This window comes from Akanthomyces muscarius (assembly GCF_028009165.1).
Source record: "Akanthomyces muscarius strain Ve6 chromosome Unknown contig_11, whole genome shotgun sequence".
Classification (NCBI taxonomy): Eukaryota; Fungi; Ascomycota; class Sordariomycetes; order Hypocreales; family Cordycipitaceae; genus Akanthomyces; species Akanthomyces muscarius.
In genome coordinates this window covers 373,977-394,916 of record NW_026611614.1, presented here as the reverse complement: position 1 = coordinate 394,916, position 20,940 = coordinate 373,977, and the positions used below count along the sequence as shown (strand labels likewise).

Here is a 20,940-nt window from a genome sequence, read left to right as displayed (position 1 = left end):
TCGGCCTTCAATTGGAAGCTGGTTGCCGTAGATAGCTTCAATAACTTCTCCTTAAGCCGGCTTAAGCTCTTCAAACCATACAGGGTGTTGGAAGATGTGTTCATCGGTTCCCGAGTCAATGATTATCTCTCCTAGAGAGGTCTTCTCTTATGTGCGAAGCCTCATAACGACTTTTAAGGAGTAGGCATGCATAGGAGGCTTGAGATCTTCCAGATCTTCTATTTTTATCACTCTCGCCATCCTTCCTCGCACAGCCTAGACGCTCTATTCCTCTTCCTCTACAGATTAGATCCACCGTTATCGCTTTTCGAGCATAGTATACAGTCTTCTCTTTTAATAATCCAGAGGCTTCAGAGTATAATATTCCTTCGTCTTTCTCGGCTCAGAAATTCGCTATCTTAGCTTTCAGCGAAGGAGATTCCTGGCAGAGATGTTCAAGTTGTCTTTGGTAGATCGGGTTCTTTGCAATTCAATCTCTCAGATCATCATCTCGGCAGATCTCAGGGACACAGAACCAGCAGGACTTCCAGAATTCCTAGTTTGGAGGCACGTGAACCTTCTCACAGACAGGGCAATTAGTATAACCTCTATCTCTTCGTGCCTATTCTCTCTCTGCGAAGCTCTTTAATCTTTCTAAGCTTTTTAACTGGCTTATGGAGCGTTCGATCGATGCTGGCTCTCCATTAAGAGTAAAGCTTCCTGCCTTCCATACCTTCGTAATCTTCTCATCCGGGATTATATGTTATATCCAATCAAGAAAGTCTGGGAGGTTGATCTCATCGTCTCTTTCAACCTCATTGGCCAGGATATTGCCCTCCACATCGTATCTATCCTAAATCACATCCAGGATCTCTGCCATAGTCTGCCTTTCGTCCGAGAAACGCTGGACTTGGTAGATACAGCAATAAAGGTATGCCTTCTCCACCCTGTTGCACCACTGGCTGAGAGATTGGCTCTTGATCTCCTTCAGCTATAGCAGGTTTGATAGATCGGATGAGAGGTATTTAATGATATCCCTTTTATGGGGTTTGACTCGTCTCTCAAGAGCACGATATCTTTCCCTAGGATTTGGGATGTGGTTGACATGACCACGATATTCTTCGCTTAAGGAAGCGATAATCGCTTGGTTAAGGGCCTGAATTGACTTGTTGGCCCTCTCCCAGCGGTTGTTCTTTGCTGTGTACAGCGACATTTGGGCTGTGTGTTGCCGCATTATGAAGTCGGCTATCTCTCGGTATTGCGATCGTTCCGGGGAAGCTGGGGTAACTGCGGAGGGCGCGGGGGAGCTCTGCGCTCCGCCGGCGGCTTCCTCTTCCGTGCTTTGTTCCACAGCTCGCGCTGCGAAGGCTCTATCGGCTGTGCTTTTGCTGCGTCTTTGGATAGGGAAGGATTCCTGAGACTCTTCGAGGCTCGGGAACACTCCTCCAGCACGCAATTCCTCGAGTCGGAGGGCTGTTGCGCGTTGCATATCCTCATCAGAGGGTGGTGGCGGGCCGAGGGCATCCGTGGATTCAGGATCGAAGAACTGCCACACATTGAGTTCTTTGGCACGATTCCTGAATGCCTCGTCCCATTCTATCCAGTCCATTTTCTTCGTCAATGAACTGGTTAATTTGAACTGCCCGGAATCCATGGTTCAAGTCTCAGGGATGCAGGGGTAAAAGGGGTAAAGGTGTAATCGTAATTCTTGGTTGAACCAACTATCTATGACCTAACAGCTTGCAGAAAACGAGCAGTGAAGCTATTCGCACTTTCTAGCAATCCAGAAAGAGCCGATTCTTGCAAACCGGGCTCATAACTATCACGCAGGGCAGTTATTAGTCATAGAAGGAAGTGCCGTCGCAGGCAGTCTGGCTACATGACATCCGCTACGTATCTTAGTAAGATCTTTTCTACGCCAGAAACCACGGCCGACTAACAGCTGCTCACAGTCAGCTCCAGAAGTGGAATTCATTCACAGGAGATGCTCAGATGCCAGTTATACCATTCGTTAGCAAGATAGCGAGATTGAGGAAATCTCCTTACCTGTTTCTAACACCTACCAAAAATGGCGGATAGACCAACAGAGAGTAGTTCTGGAGGCTGCTCTATAGATTCGTTGGTTGAATGACAGCATCTGGTTCCGATAATTTGACTTCCAGACGGGATGTTTGGGTTGGCGGGTGATCTGGGGCACTGAGCTTCGGTCTGCTGCTCCTCGAAGACAGTTGCAGGAGTGGTTAGTACTGTAGCCTGCTCGTCCCTAGCATTCTTTGTCCTTCGACGTCCATTGATTCGTCGCTGCGCCCTTTTGGACCACCCTTTTTACTATCAAGGTCCGAAAGATAAGCAGTCTTCTCTCGGCTATTTGTGCTCATGAAACGCAAAAGAACTGCAACTCAATGATGATGATCAGGAACGATGGTTGGGGAAAACTCCGTGCGGGTGCGCAGGCCGATGATATTCTGTGATAAATAGTACGGAGTAGTGAGAGTTGCCTAGCTAGGGTAGGGCAGAGCTGTGCGTGTGGAAGGTACTTTCTTGCGAGTGAGACCAAAGAGCGCTTTCTTTTTATGTACTTACTCCGCCGCGGCCTGTACATCCACCCATAAACATTAAATCTTAATTACGTGGAAGGACCCACGTCTGCGTCAGCCACCGCTCCAGACCGCTTGGTCCGCGTATTGCCTGCGCCACACCACGCGAGCGCGACGCGTGACGCGTGACAGTCACTACGCACCCTTCTATCCTGCTGACGAAATGTTGCTACTCAGCATACGGGGGCTCAGGACTGCGGGGCGCTATACAGGTAGCAAAAAGTGAAGCCATCGTCAGTTCTGATTGGCACGCGCAGGCTGCTTAGAAACCCTCAGTGATAGGTACCTCGGCCGGTGCTGTCATAGGTACCTCAGACGCTCAATGAAGCTGCAAATGCCCGATCGCGACGTTGTTTTGGGTGTTCTCTGGAGTTGAAGCAAAAAGGAAAAGGACGATAAGGACTGGATTCGAACCAGCGACCTGGAGAGGCTTTCCTAACCTTATCTATCGAAACAATATAAACTTCCTATGGAAGTATGAACCGTTTCGTCAGGTGATCATAAGGAATTCTGATCTATACGCCCTTGGAAGGACTCATATGGTGGCTTGTGCCACTATCGCCGGCGGCAGAGATCCCGGAGTTGATCGCGGGGCCCCAGGTTGATCGCGGGGTTAATCGTCGTCTTCCCCGCCTCCAAACCAATGCAATTGGTCGGGGCCAGCGTCGAGGACTTCCTTTCCTGGAAATTGCTTTTTTGCTTGCATCTCATGGGTTGACTTCCCTCGAAGATCAAAGGCCTCTTCGCCATAGGATTGTCGGAGCCAATGATGATGGATATCCACATGGCGCAGCTTTGTGACGAGCTTGCAATCGAATTCGAAGTTGATATCTGTGCAGAGGCGGTTACATTGGAATAGTTCCTTTCCGGATTGCGATAGAGCCAAGAGCTCAGCCTCTGTTGATGAGGAGGTTGTTACTGTGTTTTGCTTTCCTGAACGGAAGTGAATCGGATTTCCGAATAGCTTCAACACATAACCTTTGTTGGTCCAGAAGGATACAGTCACGCCCAGCCTCGATGTGTTTCGGCGATGGATTCGTCGGGAATTGGGCCAGCTTTGAGGCAGCCAACGCAATATCTGGCCGAGTGATAATAGCTGGGTATCCAATTGATCCAATGATGCCTTCAAAAAGCTTGACATCTTTCTCGCTTGCCGTGCCGTCGAATTCAAGAAGAGGTTCTGTGGCAAGAGGTATCTCAGCCTTTTTACCGTCATGGCATGCATATTTAAAGGCGATCTTTTGGGTATAAGATCTTTGAGATAACCAGACCTTCTTCTTTGCCTCGTCTCGGATAACCTCAATGCCTAGGAGGAACCAATGTAGGCTTCCCATTTCCTTCACATTAGAATCCGAGGTTATGACCTTGTTAAGAGCCAGGAATTCGTTCCGTCTGGAGGGATAATATAAGATCACAAGGTCACCACATAGAAGAAGAGGATAATGCCGTTGTTGACCATGACACACGGATCTTCAGGGCAGGAAGTGAAGCCCAGAGAGGTGAAGAATACGGATAGGTCTTTATGCCAAAGAAGAGGCGATCTCCGAAGGCCATAAAGTGCCTTCAAGAGCCGCCAGTATTATTCTTTTCCTCCAAACCCTAGAGGCAACTTAGTGTACACCTCTTCATCAAGATCTGCATTCAGGAAGGCATTCACAAAGTCGAATTAGGCTGATTTAAGGCCAAAGCTGCCATCAATGCCATCATCAGTCTGAAGGTTCTAGAAACTAGAGTTATCGCTGTCTTTGATAAAAGGCTCTCATATTGTTGGTCTCCTCTAACAGAGATCCTGGCTTTACATTCATTAAGTCGCCCATCAGAATCGAATTTATAGGCATAAACCCATCGAAGATCCAGGATCTACTTCGACAGGCTTTCCGGGTTGTATGTCCCGCCCTGTGGCAGCAATGACGGATTTGTCGTTATTATGTCTCTTTTAGCGAGGACCTCAGTCACTCGAAGGTTCAGCACCTTTTGGATATCGAGAGTCCTCGCTCTGAACCGCGAACACTCCCAGGCAAAAGGCCGTTTTTTTTTAACCCCAGTAGTCAGGAAATACGCAGCTCGAAGCTGCCGAGGTAAAAACTGGCCCCTCTCTTGAACACGGCGACCAGTGGGCGAATCCACCGGCCAACCTATCCTGGAGGTATCTGACATGCAGTAATAGATGTAGGGATACGACTGACGACACCAATAGTGCAGTGCATTCATGCTACAGACGAAAGCAAGTGAATATCGTGCATTGCAACGAGCAAGAAGAACAGTGGCAGCCGTTCCAGGCTCCGAAGCGTGCGAGCTACCTACCCGGGACTACCTAGGTGAATGTAGCAGCTCCTGTACTTCCATCGGCTTCCATGACCTTCTGCAGCTTGATCAACTGCCCCAGAATTCAGACGAAAGCAGAATGTTCGCGAGGGCAATTCCCACCTGCAAAAGTAGGGCTGTACAATGTATCAATTGAGCACCTCAAAAGTATGTTTTGGAAGGGGAATTTTTTTTCTCATTTACTTCAGGGTACTAGGCAGTAGGCTTTTATAGTTGTGATGCAAATTGCAGTGGCGCATGTGCGCTTCCGGCATCACAGTACCTATTGCACTCACCCTGTGACCAAAAAAACATACACATTTTGATATGATAAAAAGGAGAGGAAACCGGCCAGGCGTTAAAATAATCATACGAAATTCATTCCTAACTTTCTTGTATTTCCGACAAGTTCACTCCGCAAGGAACCTTTTCTCTTCCACGCCCTGTTGTGGGACGTCCTTAAGCCCGCGTTGCTGCCTAGCGTTCCAGATGTTAACAGCGTCATCTAAAGCTTGGGGCGGGCTCCTACCAATCGGTCCTACCTTGCGAATCAGGTTGAAAATAGCCGTGTCGGAAGCGACGACGCGCTTCCACGAGGGCACTCCAGGTGGAAGGATGTGGATATCAGCGTTATGAGGCGCGCTGAGAAGCAAGGCGACCATGTCGGTGTGTCCGGCACGCGCGGCGTAATAGAAAGCTGTCTGACGGGTGAAGGTAGTCTCGTTCACGGCTGAGGTGCTGGCGAGAAGAAATGTGGCGAGCGACACGTTGTTAGCGGCGGCGGCGACCTGGAGGGGCGTCATCGGCGCTTGGGGGAGGAGGAACGGCGTAGCGTGGGGATGCGAAACACGGGTGCGACTAATGCTGCAGACGTCAGTTATGTTAGGAACGCCGAGCAGAAACTTGAAGGTTGACCAGTGATTATGGTACGAAGCGAGATCAAGGACTGACCACCCGTTGGCGTCGTAGAGATCGACGGTAGGATTAGCGGCTAAGAGCTGCTCTACGATACGCGTATGTCCTGCCGTAGCAGCAAAGTGTAGCGGCGTCCATCGGTAAGTCGTTGCCTCCATGAGCGTGGGCGCCGCGCTTTCTAGGAGGAGCCTACTCACGATCTGTGGGTGACCGGCGTTGGCCGCGCAATGCAACGGAGAGACACCGTCGGTGGTAGCAGCAGTCGCACAGGCATTATGCCGAAGAAGCAGTTCCACAATGGCAACGTGGTCGCCTAGGGTCGCGCCGGCGCGATTGGCGTCCACTCCAGCATTGGCAGCACAGTGCAGGGGGGAGACGCCGTCGATGCTAGCAGCGTTGGCACTGGCTTTGTGCTGTAGAAGCAGTTTCACGGTGGCCAAGTGGCCCGCCCCAGCTGCGAGATGCAGCGCCGTTAACCCGCGCGAGCTTCTGCGATCGACATCCGCGTCATTCTCCCTAAGGAGTATGCGTACAACGGCATCGTGACCCCGTGCCGCCGCCTCGTGGAGCGGAACGAGTCCGTTACTAGCCGATAACATAACGTCAGCGCGGTGTTGTAGTAGCAATTCCGTCAAGTACACATCGCCGCGACTGGCCGCCCAGATCAGCGCCGAAGCGCCGAAGTGCTCATCGACCGCATCGACCGGAACGTTGAAGTCCACAAGCATGGCACGCGCGGCGGCGTAGTGTCCGTGCATCACCGCCACGAGAAAGGGCGAGAAGCCATTGCCGTCGCGCATCTGTAGCAAGCGAAGGCGCTCAGCCCGCTGGGCAGCAGTCAGTGGCGGCTTGTAGGCATCGGGACCATCTCGACCATTGCGTGATGAGTATCTTGTCGGCTCCCCAGACTCCTCCATTAGCACCCTAATGCCGGCAACTAAGTTGTGCCGCGCTGCGTAATGGAGCGCCGTTTGACCCTTCGCGTCGGGTTGGCGGATGAGGGGGTATATGACATCGCACCCGTGAATAAGCGCCGAGAGAAGCTCGGTGCTACCATGAAGACAGGCATAGTGGAGGATATTACGGTCGCGGCGATTTATGTAGTCAGTGGGCGCCGTAGCTTTTATGTCGTCCTCGTACGTGGGCACTTGGTCGTCGGCGCCTAACCCCAGCAAGACGTCTCCAGCCTCGCGCCACAAGACGTCAGCCACCCCCAATAAGTGCTCTCGAACGTGGGTCTCAAGTGCTGCATTTACAAACACGCATGAGGGACCTCCTTCATTGTCCGCGGCAAATTCATCGCAAAACATGCAGTCCGTTATCAGCCGCTCCACTGTCGTAACCCTTGCTCCCGCAAACCACGCCATCTCAACTCTGCATTCCATATTCTCCTCCTTCGTTCCATGTGTCATCCGCATATGCCTTTTGAACGCCTCGACATCATCAAACACAGGCTTCACGTCGTCATCATGGCCCCGTGAGCAGGCCCACCGCGGCCTATGCACAGCGCTGCTCATGTGTGCAATCCAATCCTCCGTCGATGCAAATGTGAGCACCTCGTCATCAGGCCTATCGCAACACAAGTCCGACACGCACATCAACGGCTCCAGGTACGTGCCCAGTTGCCTCGCCCTCAATAGTGTGCTTTCATCATTAGAGAGTGACCGCGCAGCCTTGGTGCATAGTAGGTACTCTATGCGGCGAGCGTTAGCGGCAACAAGGGCGCTATAAAGAGATCTTGATACCTTAGGCAGCTTCTGGTCAATATGCTGCTCTGTAGCCGCGCGGACACGGCCGATGATGCTCCGTGTCTTTGCCCTTGTCGAGCGCGACAGGTTACTCAATTCGTGAGCCTTGACCGTCTGGCAGAAGATCGCAAGTTCAGAGCCGATTCGATTGAGGCATTTTACTGAGTCTTCAATTTGTATCATGAGTTCGTCGGTGGTCTTCATTACCAGGTTATGGTCGCTTCGGTCTCCTCGTCTCTTGTTTTTGCATGTCTCTGTTCGTCCGGGTCGTGCGCCTTGCCTCTGGACATACATTGCTTTTGTGGTTACTATGAGTAAGTTAGCACTTCGAATGTACTTTCTGAATATGGTACTTGAAATACCTGCATCAAGCTGTATGCACAGCTTGTCTAATATGGCATGGATAATCAATAGCGCTCGTGGGTGGCAAGCTAGCTTCTGTTCGAGTCTGTCGACGCCCATGAAGGTTCGCCACGCGGCCAAAGACTCGATTCGATCATTGAAAACATGTGGACTTACACCTAGTGCTTGGTGGTCTCGAGCACATTCGACAAAGACGTCAAGGCATTGTTGTGAGCGCTCCGCGATGCTAGGAAGTGGATTTAGCATGTGGCGAGCGTCCGAAAGCAGTAGATCCGAAAACGCCATTACTTAACTTGGAAGATGAATTTCAGTTGCTCGGGTAGATTATGTGTAGCGTGTGAACTTCGACAAAAAAAAGGGAATCAATGACTCAAGTGGATTTTACTGCTCTTCATGTTGGCTTAATCCTGAGGACCCCAGGAAACAGCATCCCTTTATATATCTCGCGGCAATGGCCCATATATCTGCTCTCTTCGTGGCTCGCTTTATATTGGGTCCGAGTTTCTATGTTGTCCAGACTCGGGATCTTTTGCAATAAACTTTGCTCTTTATCTAGGTATATTTTCTGTTTTGTCATCCTCGCGCTTTGTTAGTTCTTTATTGGTCCTTCAGCCGTGTCGCGTAGGCCAAAAGAACACACCGAGCTTATTACCGTGAGATTTCTTTCTTCTGATTTCGGCTACCACAGTGCATTATCATTGTAATGCAAGAGTCGACAGAAAACAAATTCCCATTGCGCGGTTTCATAATCAGCACTTCATCAAAAGCTAGCGCGACAAATACTCGGGCCCGCTACTACGCACAGGCTAGCACCCATTGTAGCGATCAGCTTGGAAGCCGCCACGCGAGGAACAAAGCAAGGACAAAAAAACCCATGTCTACAAATGATGGACGACTTGTGCTGCAGCCTGCCCAACCTCTGGTGGCAATGACTGGCCGAGGGTCTGAATGGAGCCCTCTCATTGGCCAGAATCACCGATCGGCCCGCTTTTGTACGATGGCCACCACAGAGCTCTGGATGGCCACAAACGAGTTCTAGGTACCATAGACCTTCACCACCACGAATAAGAACGGAATACTGTTTTTATCCTATCGCGACACTTGACCAACAAATTGACTGCTGTGGAGAAACTAGAGAAAGAAGAGCTTACAATTAGTTATTGCGCGGTGCTTCATGTACTAGGCGCGGGGTCGTGAATCCAGCGATGTTTACCCAAAACCAACTAAGCACAAGATCGCTGGAACATTAGGGACCGCGATTGCAATAAATCTCCGTGCGGTAGTGAATTTGGGCCCGACTATTCATATATGTTAGGGAGTTGTCCTACGCTTTTATGCTTTCTCAGTCTTTCACATAGTTTTGTCTTTCCACACCTCGTCGCTATGTCAGAGACTGAGACCTTGATATCACGCATGCACAGGGCATGGCGCCGCCTGACACAGGCAACCAGGGCACGACAGCCGCGAGGCCTGGTAGCCAACCATCTTACGACCAGTCCCACCCCACCGTGTAACGAAAACCCGATACTAGGAACACGGCGGCCGAAAACAAGCTTACTTGAAAATCAACTTACGGTGCAAGGCGACACTGGTGAGGATGCGTCGCGGCGAGGCCTACATCAGAGCCTTGCCCTTCAGCAACACCATTATTTGCGCCTTTGCGGGGCATTTGACCGCTGCACTGAAAATAAGTGCAATATCTGTACCGAAGTGCTGATATCTTTTTGCCTGCCTAGCTTGTGCTGCCTGACCGAAACGTACTTTGACCTCATTCTGCCAAATTTGAGCAACCAGGAAGTACAGTTGACTATACGGTACGAAGCCTGATCTTTTGCTGAATTTTTTGTCATACTCTTCTTTATTTTCTATTCCCTTTTGTTGCTCTGCGGCTGATGCTCATGCTTCCGTTCATAGAGATACGGCAACTCCACCATTGTTCGACAAGCCCCAAGCCTGCTCCCAATCACTCTGCCAGGTCCTTTCGAACTGGCAGTCTAGGAGCCAGCGCCTACTGCTCACTATAGATGGCTACGGTCGAATCACACGCGCACAACCCAATGCGACCAAACTTTTTATGCTGCGCGGTCGCCACGTCTCTCTGGCAGAGGTCCTGGAGCACTTGCAGACGCTGCCCCGCCGGCATAATGTACTGACCCGGCAGTGTCGATTCCTGCTCGCGCTGGCACTCGCAGCGGCCACCTTTTTTTGCGTGGAGACGATAGCGGCAGGGCAAGTTGTTGAGAGCCGGCACGTCTTCTTCGTGCCTTCGTGCGATAGAGAGGCACGCCCGCCAAACCCGGGTCGGCCGTTTCTACAACTTCGCCGACCATTTACGCGGCAAGAGGCCACGCAGAATGCTAATCACGATGACTGCTGGAGCTCCAAGGCCGCCACAGAAAGCGTGTACCACCTAGCCGTGGTGCTGTGCGAGCTCCACTACATTGGTTCCTTGAGGAGCTGGAAATTCCAGTACGGCCAGGCGCTACACGACGACCAGGAAGAGGATCAGAACGCTGGTGATGGAAGCAACAGTATCGATTCGCTCCTGGAGACTTGTCAGTACATGGCGCGCCGCTTACATAGCGATTTTGAACCTGGCTATGATATGGCCGTCAAATCGTGCCTCGCATGGCATGGGTCGACCGCTCGCGAGAGGGACTTTGTTGACTTGGTGATTCAACCGCTATGGGCTGCCGAGACACAGGTCTTATTTGATCGTAACGCGCTGATGTGCGGGGTAGATAGCCCCTGGGGCCCCGGCAGCGAGGCTTTTCTACGTGTGGTATTTGGGGCTAGCTCCGCCAAACCAACCCATGTCTCGGGTATGGACTTATTAGGCGTCGACGATAAGGTAGACAGTAGAACGCAAGTATCCTCTTCACCCATGCTTGACCAATTGGGTAGCGAGCGCCAGCTGACACCACTTCTTAGAAAAAAACTTGACGGGCGGGACAAATGGTGCATAAACCTGCGAGACTCTATAGACGAGTTCCTGAGTTCCAATCCGCGTCAACGGGCCCGCCCGGTGCGCGTCGCGGTGCTGGATACGGGTATCCACGAAGCTTGGGCCAAAACTCAGAGCCGGATCAAAGGCCGGCGCAATTTTTGTGGCCCCGACGAGAACCATGTAGACGACCGCTGTGGGCATGGGACCCATATTCTGGGGCTTCTTATATCTCTGACCGAGGCCGCCGATGTAGACATATATGTGGCCAAAGTTTCCGATTCCAAGCAAATTTCCAAAGACCAGTATAAGGCAATTGCCGAGGTGAGTACGGTCGACCGACTGCTTGCTAACACCGCCAACGCTATAGCTGCATCGATTACTAACTGCGACGCCACCAGGCTATCAATTACGCCACCGAGACTTGGGCAGTAGACGTTATGGTCCTAGCATTTGGCATCCGCGCGCACGACCCAGCGCTCGTTGCGGCTGTGGACCACGCTGTCGCTAACAAGACGTTACTCTTCGCAGCGGCCTCCAACTCGGGCGCCAACCATGCTGAATCCTTTCCGGCCAAGCACCACGGTGTATTCAGTGTCTTCGCCACGGATGTGTTCGGCGCCGAGCTGCCACTGAACCCGAAGCCAGAAGATGCGAGTAAGAGCTTCGGTGCGTTGGGTCTCGATGTGGCCAGCTGGGGCCTGGCAGACGACGGTATGGATTTGATGCTACGACGCGAAACGGGGACGTCGGTGGCAACGCCGATATTGGCCGCGCTTTCGGTTGTCATTTTGGTATTCGTCCGGCGGTGGGAGTGCGGGGCTGAGAAAAAGCAGCCCGATGAACTCAGTGACTTGTTGAAGGACTTTACTTTCATGAAAATGGCTCTTCGGCTCGTTGCAGACAATCGGGGCTACATACCCCCAGAGGCCCTGGTCAGGAAGAGAGAGTCGTTTTACAGCAGCTTGCTGGACGCGTGTCGTCATCTGTATAGCTAGGACAGCGAGCGTTGGTCGTGATGGCCTTCATTAGACATAACAATGAATTATCATACAGCTCTACCCCGTTCTTCTCCGGTTGGGCTCCGTACCTCCTGCACAACATGAAGGCACAGTGAAGAAGGTGTGCAGAATCTGCTTGGGCAACCAACGAGGCTTAGCAAACGGCCGTAACAGCTAATCATCTCCGAATAGCATTCGTACAAATCCCGATCTCGCCAAATGTGAGCGCTGCCCTCAAGAACCATACAATGATTTGTGTGGTCTTTGACAGACTTCTGTACTTACGTTTAGACTACGTCTAAGTTATTACAAAGTAATATGTCAGGATTTCTGGGCTATGACAGGCAAAGAAAATGTCGGGTGGATATAATTTTGCACCGGGCTATTAGACACAAAAATGGAGATAATTGCCGCATAAGCAGCAGAAACAACCAGCATCTCTAGATTTGACGCCCTCAATGTCATCGACACAAGGCCTGCAAGTTTTACAATGCAGACAGAGATAAATACTATCTGAACGCTCTTTCGCGGCTCGTGGGATAAGGCGGCAAGCGGGACGGTTAAAAAAATTGCGGCGAAGACAGCGACAATGATGCGAGAGACGACATCGGTGATGAGCGCAGTGTTCTGGTAAGGCTGACGACCGTTAGCCATGGTCACTGGAGAAGCGCTTTCCGCATTCTCCTGGAAGGACCGCAATATCCGCAGGTACCGAAACTGCCGCAGAAGCTTATGTATGAGGCGCTGCAAGGGATCTTGACGGGTTCGATGTCTTTGGTCCATCCTCATAAGCCTGGTTTTATACATTTCGTATAAATTCAGATCTGTTCTAGAGCAGCATTGCTTCTCATCGTCGAGGGGCGAGGATGTATCAATAGATATAATGGTGCTGAAATTAATGATTGCCTCATCTAGAAAAGTGTTAAAGTAGCCGAGTGAAATGAAATTTAAACTTACCATATTCTTTTAGCAGTCAATGAAGTTTGCTAAGGAGCTTTTCAGAGACAGCTTTATCAACGGAGGGGACATTTGCACCTCTCTTGCTGTGTTTCAAACCCAGCCTGTCGTCTGCGGATGGTTCTAAGTCTAGGCTTAGACCAAGCTGGAATAAAAGATGGTCCATTTTAGCAATCTCACCCTCCAAGCAGCGTAAGTTGAGCAAATGCGTAGTCTTGAAGCGACGAAAGCCCTGTAGTGTGAGGTTGCTGTCAGCCGTGCTCGCTTGCCAATGGCTGGAAAACTGCTCTTGGGGACTTTGACTTGTATGAACAGAACCCATATGCACTGTGGGGCTGCGGAGGAATTAGTAGTGGAACTGGTAACTGCCTTAAACACTTTTACGTAGATCAGATCTGGTGCGCTCCCTTCTGTTACGTGGATATTGTCATCTTGCCGGAGGAGTATTGTCGTCGCAGAGCCGGCCCATTTATACACCAAGTTCTAGCTGAGCTTGCCGTCCGCTAATAGCATAGACACACGTAGACACGTATATTTTTCAACATAGACTTTACTTGAACGCAAAGTTTACGAATGCGGCCCAATTTAAGTGAGGTGGGAACAATGGGGCAAAGGCATCCTGCCCGCCTCTTTTCCACTGACTGCCTGATTACCCCGCTTTTAGCCGCTTCGTTTCCTACTGAGTACTTAAGGCGAGAATTGCACGGCGACTCGTGCCACGCACCCACGAGTGGTCCTGTTATCTTGGATAACCTAACAATACCATATTAATATATTAATACCAGTTAATCTCCTGTCGCACACATTTACTACAACTTCCAAGCGCTGTCGCTATGTCCGATCCAGAAGACTACACTATCGGGTGGATTAGTGCTCTCGCGCTAGAGTACACCGCTGCCCAAGTCCAACTTGACGAAGAACACGACCCGCCAAAATACGTGCACCATGGTGATGAGAATCACTATACTCTAGGCAGCATTGGCAGACATAAAGTGGTCCTCGCCGTTTCGGGCGCAGAAGAGGATGGTGTTGCTGCCGCGGCAATGGTGGCGAAAGACATGATGCACTCCTTCCCAAATGTGAAATTCTGTGTCATGGTTGGTATTGGTAGTGGTGCCCCCCTCAAAGAGCATGATATACACCTAGGAGACGTCGTTATTAGTATGCCCACGGAAAGTGGGCAAAATCATGGCGGTGTGGTTCATTATGATTTTACAGCGACTGTGGAAGCAAGAAGCTTTCAAAGCTTACATTATATGAACCAACCGCCGAGGGTATGCCTCACTGCAGTGAGTGCAATCATGTCGAAGCATAAACGCGATGGCAACGGCATTCACGCAAGCATTAGTGGTGTCCTTGAGAAGACACCGCTGCTACGAGGGGAGTATGGTCGACCAGAGGCAAGCACTGACCGGCTCTATACAAGCGACTCCATCCCGATTGAGAATAGTCAAACCGACAGCAACAATGAGGAAACGCACGAGAATCAATTGATCCAGCGCGATCCGACGCTCGAAACAGAAGATAATCCTGCTGTTCATTACGGCCTCATCGCTTCGGCAGATGGTTTCATGGAAGACGCAGAAATCAGGGATATACTTGCTGGGGAACTTGGTGTTCTTTGCTTCGAGATGGAAGCTGCAGGACTGATAAACCAGTTTCCCTGTCTTGTTATACGTGGCATCTGCGATTACTCTGATGCGCATTGGTCAAAAGGGTGGCGCGGGTATGCGGCCATGTCCGCTGCGACCTATGCTAAGGATCTTATAACCGAGATTCTTCCGAACCAGCTGGAGCGTGAAGTCGGTATAGGCAAGCTTCTTGATAAAAGTCAGTTAGTTTCCCCCAGTCTTACAGCATTGGGCCCTTTTTCTGAGGAAAAGTCCTTTATTAACTTAATTTAAGTTGCGCTTCAACAGGAAGACCATATCGAGTCCAGGGTAGTCAAAGACAAGGATAACGAAATCCTCAACTGGCTAACGCCAATGCCGATCGACCATGGTCTTCAGTATAGCGACCTCCTGAAGGTGCGAGAACCAGGAACAGGCCAATGGCTTTTGGACTCAGCGCAGTATCAGACGTGGATGGACATGCAGAAACAAACTTTGTTCTGTCCAGGCAATCCCGGAGTCGGAAAGACGATATTGACATCAATCGTTGTCGAGGATCTCTTTTCTCGCTTTGGAAATGTCCAGAAAGTGGGTATTGCATACCTTTACTGCAGCTTCCAGCGGCAAAGCGAGCAAAAAACCGACAATCTCCTTGCAAGTCTATTGCGGCAGCTGGCTCAAGCACTGCCATCTCTACCAGGCAGTGTGAAATCCCTCTACAAAAGTCACAACAATAAGCGGACACGGCCATCCTTCCACGAGATCTCGAACACACTCCAGACTGTGGCTACCATGTACTCGAGAGTCTTCATTGTCGTGGATGCACTTGATGAATGTCAAGAATCCGATGGCGGTCGGACAAAACTTTTATCAGAAATCTCTAGCCTCCAAGCGAAGTGCGGAGTTAACGTCTTTGCGACTTCAAGGCTCATTCCAGACATTATCCAACAGATGTCAGAAAAATTTGACGGAACCAAGACTTTAAACATCGGTGCTAGCGACGAAGACGTGGGAAGATACTTGGACGGTGTTATGTCCGAACTACCAAAATTTGTTGGACGTGAGCCTGATTTGCAGAGGGAGATCAAGACTAAAATCATGAAAGCTATTGGTGGGACGTATGTGGATTGTCGAATCACAACAAAACCACACTAACCTTGCTAGGTTCCTGCTTGCAAAACTTCATATCGACACATTAAAGGGGAAGAGAACACCTATGGCGATCCGCAAAGCTCTTACAGAACTTGCAGAACTAGCGACTGGATCGGACGCTTATGATCGTGTCTATAACAATGCAATGAAGCGAATTGAAGGGCAGCTTAAAGGCCAGACAAAACTTGCCATGCAAGTTTTGTCGTGGATCGTCAACGCTAAGAGACCGCTAACAACGTCTGAGCTTCAGCATGCACTTGCTGTGGAAATTGATGAGACCAAGCTTGATAAGGACAACTTTCCGGACATTGAAGATATGGTCTCCGTGTGCGCTGGACTAGTCACGGCCGACGAAGAAAGCGGCATTATCCGGTTAGTCCACTATACGACGCAAGAATACTTCGAGCGAACGCAGAAATCTTGGTTCCCAAATGCACAGGATCATATTACCAAAGTCTGCATTACCTACCTCTCATTCAGAGTTTTTGAAAGCGGGTTTTGTCAGACAGACACCGAGTTTGAAGAGCGGCTACAAGTAAATCAGCTCTACGACTACGCTGCACACAACTGGGGGCATCATGCTCGACAGGCTTCGACATTAGGTCAGGAAGTCTTAGACTTTCTTAGAGGCGAAGCCAACGTGGAGGCGTCGAGCCAAGCAATGATGGCCCCTGAATACCGTTATCGTGGCTACAGTCAACATTTTCCGCGACACATGACAGGGGTCCACTTGGCTGCATACTTCGGGCTGAAGGAAGTAGCACAAGCCCTACTTTGGTTGAGGCATGGCACGGACATGACAGATAGTTACGGTCGGACTCCCCTGTCGTACGGTGCCGAGAACGGGTACGAGGCCGTCGTCAAATCGCTGATTGCAACCGAAGGTGTTGAGCCAGACTTGAAGGATAATGATGGTCGGTCGCCGCTGTCGTGGGCCGCCGAGCGAGGACACAATGTAGCTGTGGAGCTGTTGCTCGTGAGTGACAATGTCAAGCCAGACTCAAAGGACGATCACGGACGGACGCCGCTGTCACGGGCCGCACAAGAAGGACACGAAGCCGTGGTAAAATTGCTGCTACAAAATAAAGCCAGACCGGACTCCAAGGACAAATTCAGTCAAACGCCTCTCTGGTGGGCGGCAAGGTACGGACATGGCGGGGTAGTCAAGCTGCTTCTCGCGGAGGACGCCGTGAATCCGGATATAAAGGATATCCATTACAATGGGACGCCGCTGTGGTGGGCTGCACAGGAAGGGCATGTTGCAGTGGTGAAGCTACTGCTCGATACTGATCGTGTTGATCTGGATTCCAAGAATACATACGGTCAGACACCCTTGTCACGGGCTGCACAGATGGGACGCGAGGCTGTTGTGGAGCTGCTGCTTGCAAGGGCTGGCGTCAACTGGAACTCGAAGGACACTCTTCCGGGTCGGACAGCGCTGTCATATGCCGCAGGGAATGGACATAAGGCAGCGATAAAGCTACTACTTGAGAAAGAAGTCGAACCGGACTCTAAGGATTTGCAACACGAGCGGACGCCTTTGTCGTGGGCCGCTGAGAATGGGCATACGGAGGTGGTTGACCTGTTGCTTTCGGGCGACGGCGTTAATTCGGTCTCTAGAGACAGGTATAGTCGAACGCCGTTATCACGCGCCGCGGAGAACGGTCACGAGGGGGTGGTTAAGCTGCTACTTGCGGAAAATATTGTTGACTCTGGCTCTAAGGACACGCTCTTTGGGAGGACACCGCTCTCCTGGGCAGCAGAAAATGGACATGAAGAAGTGGTAAAACTACTGCTCGCTACAGGTGTTTTTGACCCGGACCTCAGGGATAAACATGGCCAGACGCCGTTATCCCTAGCTGCTGAGAACGGACATGAGACGGTGGTTAAGCTACTGCTCGAAATGGAAGTCGAATTAGACTCGAAGGACGCTGAACATAACCAGACCCCGCTTTTATGGACGGCAATGAACGGGCATGAGGCCGTTGTCAGGCTTTTGCTTGAGAAAGACGCGGAACCGGACTCGAAGAATAAGAATGGACGGACGCCGCTATCGTGGGCCGCCGGGAATGGACACGAGGCCATCGTCAGGCTACTGCTTGGCACGGGCATAGCCAATGCCGGCTCGAAAGATACTTGGAGCCGGACACCGCTGTCGTATGCCGCTGGGAATGGACATGAGACCATCATCAGACTCCTACTTAACAAGGACCAAGTCGACGCCGACTCAAAAGATACTGGTAGCCGGACACCGCTGTCGTATGCCGCTGGGAATGGACATGAGACCATCGTCAGACTCCTACTTGACACGGACCAAGTCGATGCCGACTCGAAGGATAATGGGAGCCGGACACCGCTGTCGTATGCCGCTGGGAATGGACGTAAGGATATTGTCAAGTTACTTCTTGACACGGGCAAAACCGATGCTGACTCGAAAGCTTCTGGCGATTACGGCGCTGGCCGGACGCCGCTGTCATGGGCGGCGGAGAACGGATACGAGTCGGTGGTCATACTTCTGCTCGACTGGCCAGGCGTTGATCCGGGCTCAAAGGATATGCATGGCCACACGCCGTTCTGGTGGGCAGCGGAGAATGGCCATGAGAGGGTAATCAAATTACTATATGCGAGAGATGGCACAGCAATTCCTAGTGAGACCGGATATGTTCAGAGAGCTGTTTCGAAGCACGTTGGAACACGAGAGAGATCCGCGACACCGCGTGCGCACGACGAGACTTCCGCCACCTACGTTGCTCCACCAAAGAAGATATTCGGCGGCAGAGGAAAAGGTTTCGCAGACCTACACAGCCACTTGACTTCCGCTTATCTTGCTGAGGAGGGACCGTCACTCTTTGATCGCCATCGGATGGAACTGAGCGTCGAGTGGGAAGTACAACAAGCAATGCCTCTGTATAAGAAGGGAACAGGATTCTCTTCAATTTTGGTCATTAGTGGAGACGAGATTGATGCTCAGGCGGCTACCTGTGAAAGCTATTTAAAGGAACATTTCAGAACCGGCCTAACTGTGTTACATGCCGTTCAGGCCGCGTGGGATTCACGGACATCATATGAGAGCGACCCGGCCGGAGGGGATCTACGACATCTTTCGGTAAAACTAAGTGGCTTGGAACCCAAAACGACGGCGACTATCACTGCATCCGGCACAGCCGACGCTCTCATAGAAGTAGCACGCGCATTTGCGTGGTTCTGTTGCGCCATACGACCAGCCTTATCAGAAAATCTCAGCCTCTCTACGTTCGAGTTTGACCTCCATGCTAGAAGAGATCAATCTTGTACTGATGTCGTCGTGAATCTACAGCTTTCATGGCAGAGAGCGGGTGAAAAGAGGAGTTGCTGGCATGGTTTATTCAAAAAGGCCATTATCGTTCTAAATGGCCCTATTTCCGACCGGAACCAATTTGGACAACTTGAGGAAAATCAGACAGGTATGCTTGCTGACCAGAACTAATTAGTATTAATTTTATTTCTGGATTATTTGCTTCTCTGATGACCTTTCAAGTCGTTCAGAGATTGTTAATTCCAAAGTACTTATAATTAAAATGCTAACCAGAGTATCCAGGTCTCTCTGTGCCGAAAGGCCTCGATATCCCATTCGACATCATGGTCGACCTAGCTGCTGTTGATTACCCTGTCGAATACGCGAGAGGCATTGCTCTGAGAGGTTTCAATACCCTACTGGTCGTCACCGCGAAATGGGTAACTGCCTCCGGAACTGCAATTCAGTGGCACTTTGTCGACTCGAGCGGTGGAATTTCCCTTTCGGAATACGCCGATAATGAAAGGTACCACATTTGGAAAGTTGGAGAAGAACCTCCACCCCAGCTTGAAACTATCAGAGAAGCTATTCGCACATTTATTGGCTGGGGCGATACCTATCAAATTCAGCTCAGCGCAGTGAACCACTCGAATGTTGCTGTGACCGGACTTGACAAGGCTAGTAGGAAACTGGTGCTAAAGACTATTGGGTTCAATACTGCTCTCGGAAGGTCTCCTGTGACAGCCGGAGTTACTGCGACATTCGAAGTCCAAGAAGGCACTGTGATGCATTCAAGAGAGACCGAATTTCACGAAATGATTGCTCGGTCCAACACCACCCCAGTACTTCTCTACGCACCTGATGAAGAGCGTGGATGGTTGGTTCCTCAACTCTCAGTTCTAGAAAGTATGGCTCTTATCAATATCGGAAGATATGGATCCTCAGACAGATTACCTCCAGCGAGTTTGGATCTGAAGGATACAAGGACAAGGCTTCTTGAACATCTCCGGGATCCTACTCTCAGACGCCTCCTCGATGATGGCGATGGAGACAGGGCCGAAAGGAATACATTCCGTTTAAGAGAGCTACTGTATGACTTAGCCCAAGGACTTGAGTGGGCCGAAGGGCAGGCTCGACATCAGCACAGATGGTCCCCAGCAAGACTTCTCGGAGAAGACACAATCTACGGACTGGAGTTCTACAAGCTTACCATGAGAGACAAGGAACATCATGTCAAACAGTGTCCAGTCAGACGTCCGCACGGCGGCTGGGTTCAACTACTCAATAATGGGGCAATTAAGGGAGTCCTCTTCTGCAAGGGGCTTGGGGAGGTGATTGTCCGCGATTCGACATGCCCTTTCTGCAGGAATGTCCCACGGGAGCACAACTACCTGGCCGCTGTAATTTCCTGCCTGGAGTATCTTACGCAACACGACAGGCTCCCCAGTGGATTTGGTTGGAATTTCCAAAGCACAGCTTTCGCGCAGTGCTCTAATTGCTCTTCATTTGAGCACCGCATACAAAATATGAACAATGCATCATCTCCCACGACCAACCCCTCCACTGATCACTCAAATGGCGTTGTGGTGTTTGGCAGGCCTATAACGAACAGCAGAATCCAAAGCACAGATGGGACCATATCTTACGCTGGCCACAGAGCAGAACGATGGTGATAAGATATGTAGGAGGACATCTTAAAATATGCTTCAGGTGGGTTGTATTCACTGCCACGCTCGCAAAAGCAACGTCGAAGGGTCGGACCAGTGTGGCTAACAGGCAAGCTCAAACTTGGCATTTTCCAATCAAGTTTGACATTTCCTCAACTCAAGTTATCAATTCAAGCTCGAGGCCGTCATCCAATCAACCAAGTTTAAGGACTGTCATGTCGTCAAGTACTTGATGGCATAGAAAAAAAAGTCGCTGTAGAGTAATTTGAGTCTTTACGTGCCTAGCCGCGCAACGGCCCCGTGGGGCTAAGCCAGGGATGGTGACCCGCACGCGTCCATTTTCAAACCTTTCTCCACGACGCGTCGAATCGACGTCATTATGTCGCTCCACGCGTTCTGGGGCCCGAATCAGACATTGCGCACCCGAAG

General features: G+C 50.8%; 4 protein-coding genes across 4 annotated transcripts; 2 read left to right on the top strand and 2 right to left on the bottom strand.

The window, feature by feature from the left end:
* Positions 1–5,247: 5,247 nt before the first annotated feature.
* Positions 5,248–8,191, bottom strand: LMH87_007648 (uncharacterized protein; the record flags this gene model as incomplete). The annotated part of the gene is made up of 4 exons (XM_056199565.1): positions 5,248–5,357; positions 5,410–5,744; positions 5,832–7,851; positions 7,906–8,191. The coding sequence occupies 4 exons, from the start codon at positions 8,189–8,191 to the stop codon at positions 5,248–5,250; spliced, it is 2,751 nt and encodes a 916-aa protein (XP_056058002.1).
* Positions 8,192–9,330: 1,139 nt separating this feature from the next.
* Positions 9,331–12,153, top strand: LMH87_007647 (uncharacterized protein; the record flags this gene model as incomplete). Its single annotated transcript, XM_056199564.1, has 7 exons — positions 9,331–9,416; positions 9,643–9,720; positions 9,821–10,771; positions 10,838–11,174; positions 11,252–11,838; positions 12,044–12,072; positions 12,143–12,153. The coding sequence occupies 7 exons, from the start codon at positions 9,331–9,333 to the stop codon at positions 12,151–12,153; spliced, it is 2,079 nt and encodes a 692-aa protein (XP_056058001.1).
* Positions 12,154–12,901: 748 nt separating this feature from the next.
* Positions 12,902–13,353, bottom strand: LMH87_007646 (uncharacterized protein; the record flags this gene model as incomplete). The annotated part of the gene is made up of 4 exons (XM_056199563.1): positions 12,902–12,931; positions 12,989–13,143; positions 13,193–13,218; positions 13,328–13,353. 4 exons carry the CDS (start codon positions 13,351–13,353, stop codon positions 12,902–12,904), a joined length of 237 nt encoding a protein of 78 aa, XP_056058000.1.
* Positions 13,354–14,544: 1,191 nt separating this feature from the next.
* LMH87_007645 (uncharacterized protein) lies at positions 14,545–20,517 on the top strand (the record flags this gene model as incomplete). Its single annotated transcript, XM_056199562.1, has 5 exons — positions 14,545–14,638; positions 14,714–15,536; positions 15,583–18,676; positions 18,887–19,013; positions 19,148–20,517. 5 exons carry the CDS (start codon positions 14,545–14,547, stop codon positions 20,515–20,517), a joined length of 5,508 nt encoding a protein of 1,835 aa, XP_056057999.1.
* Positions 20,518–20,940: the final 423 nt, after the last annotated feature.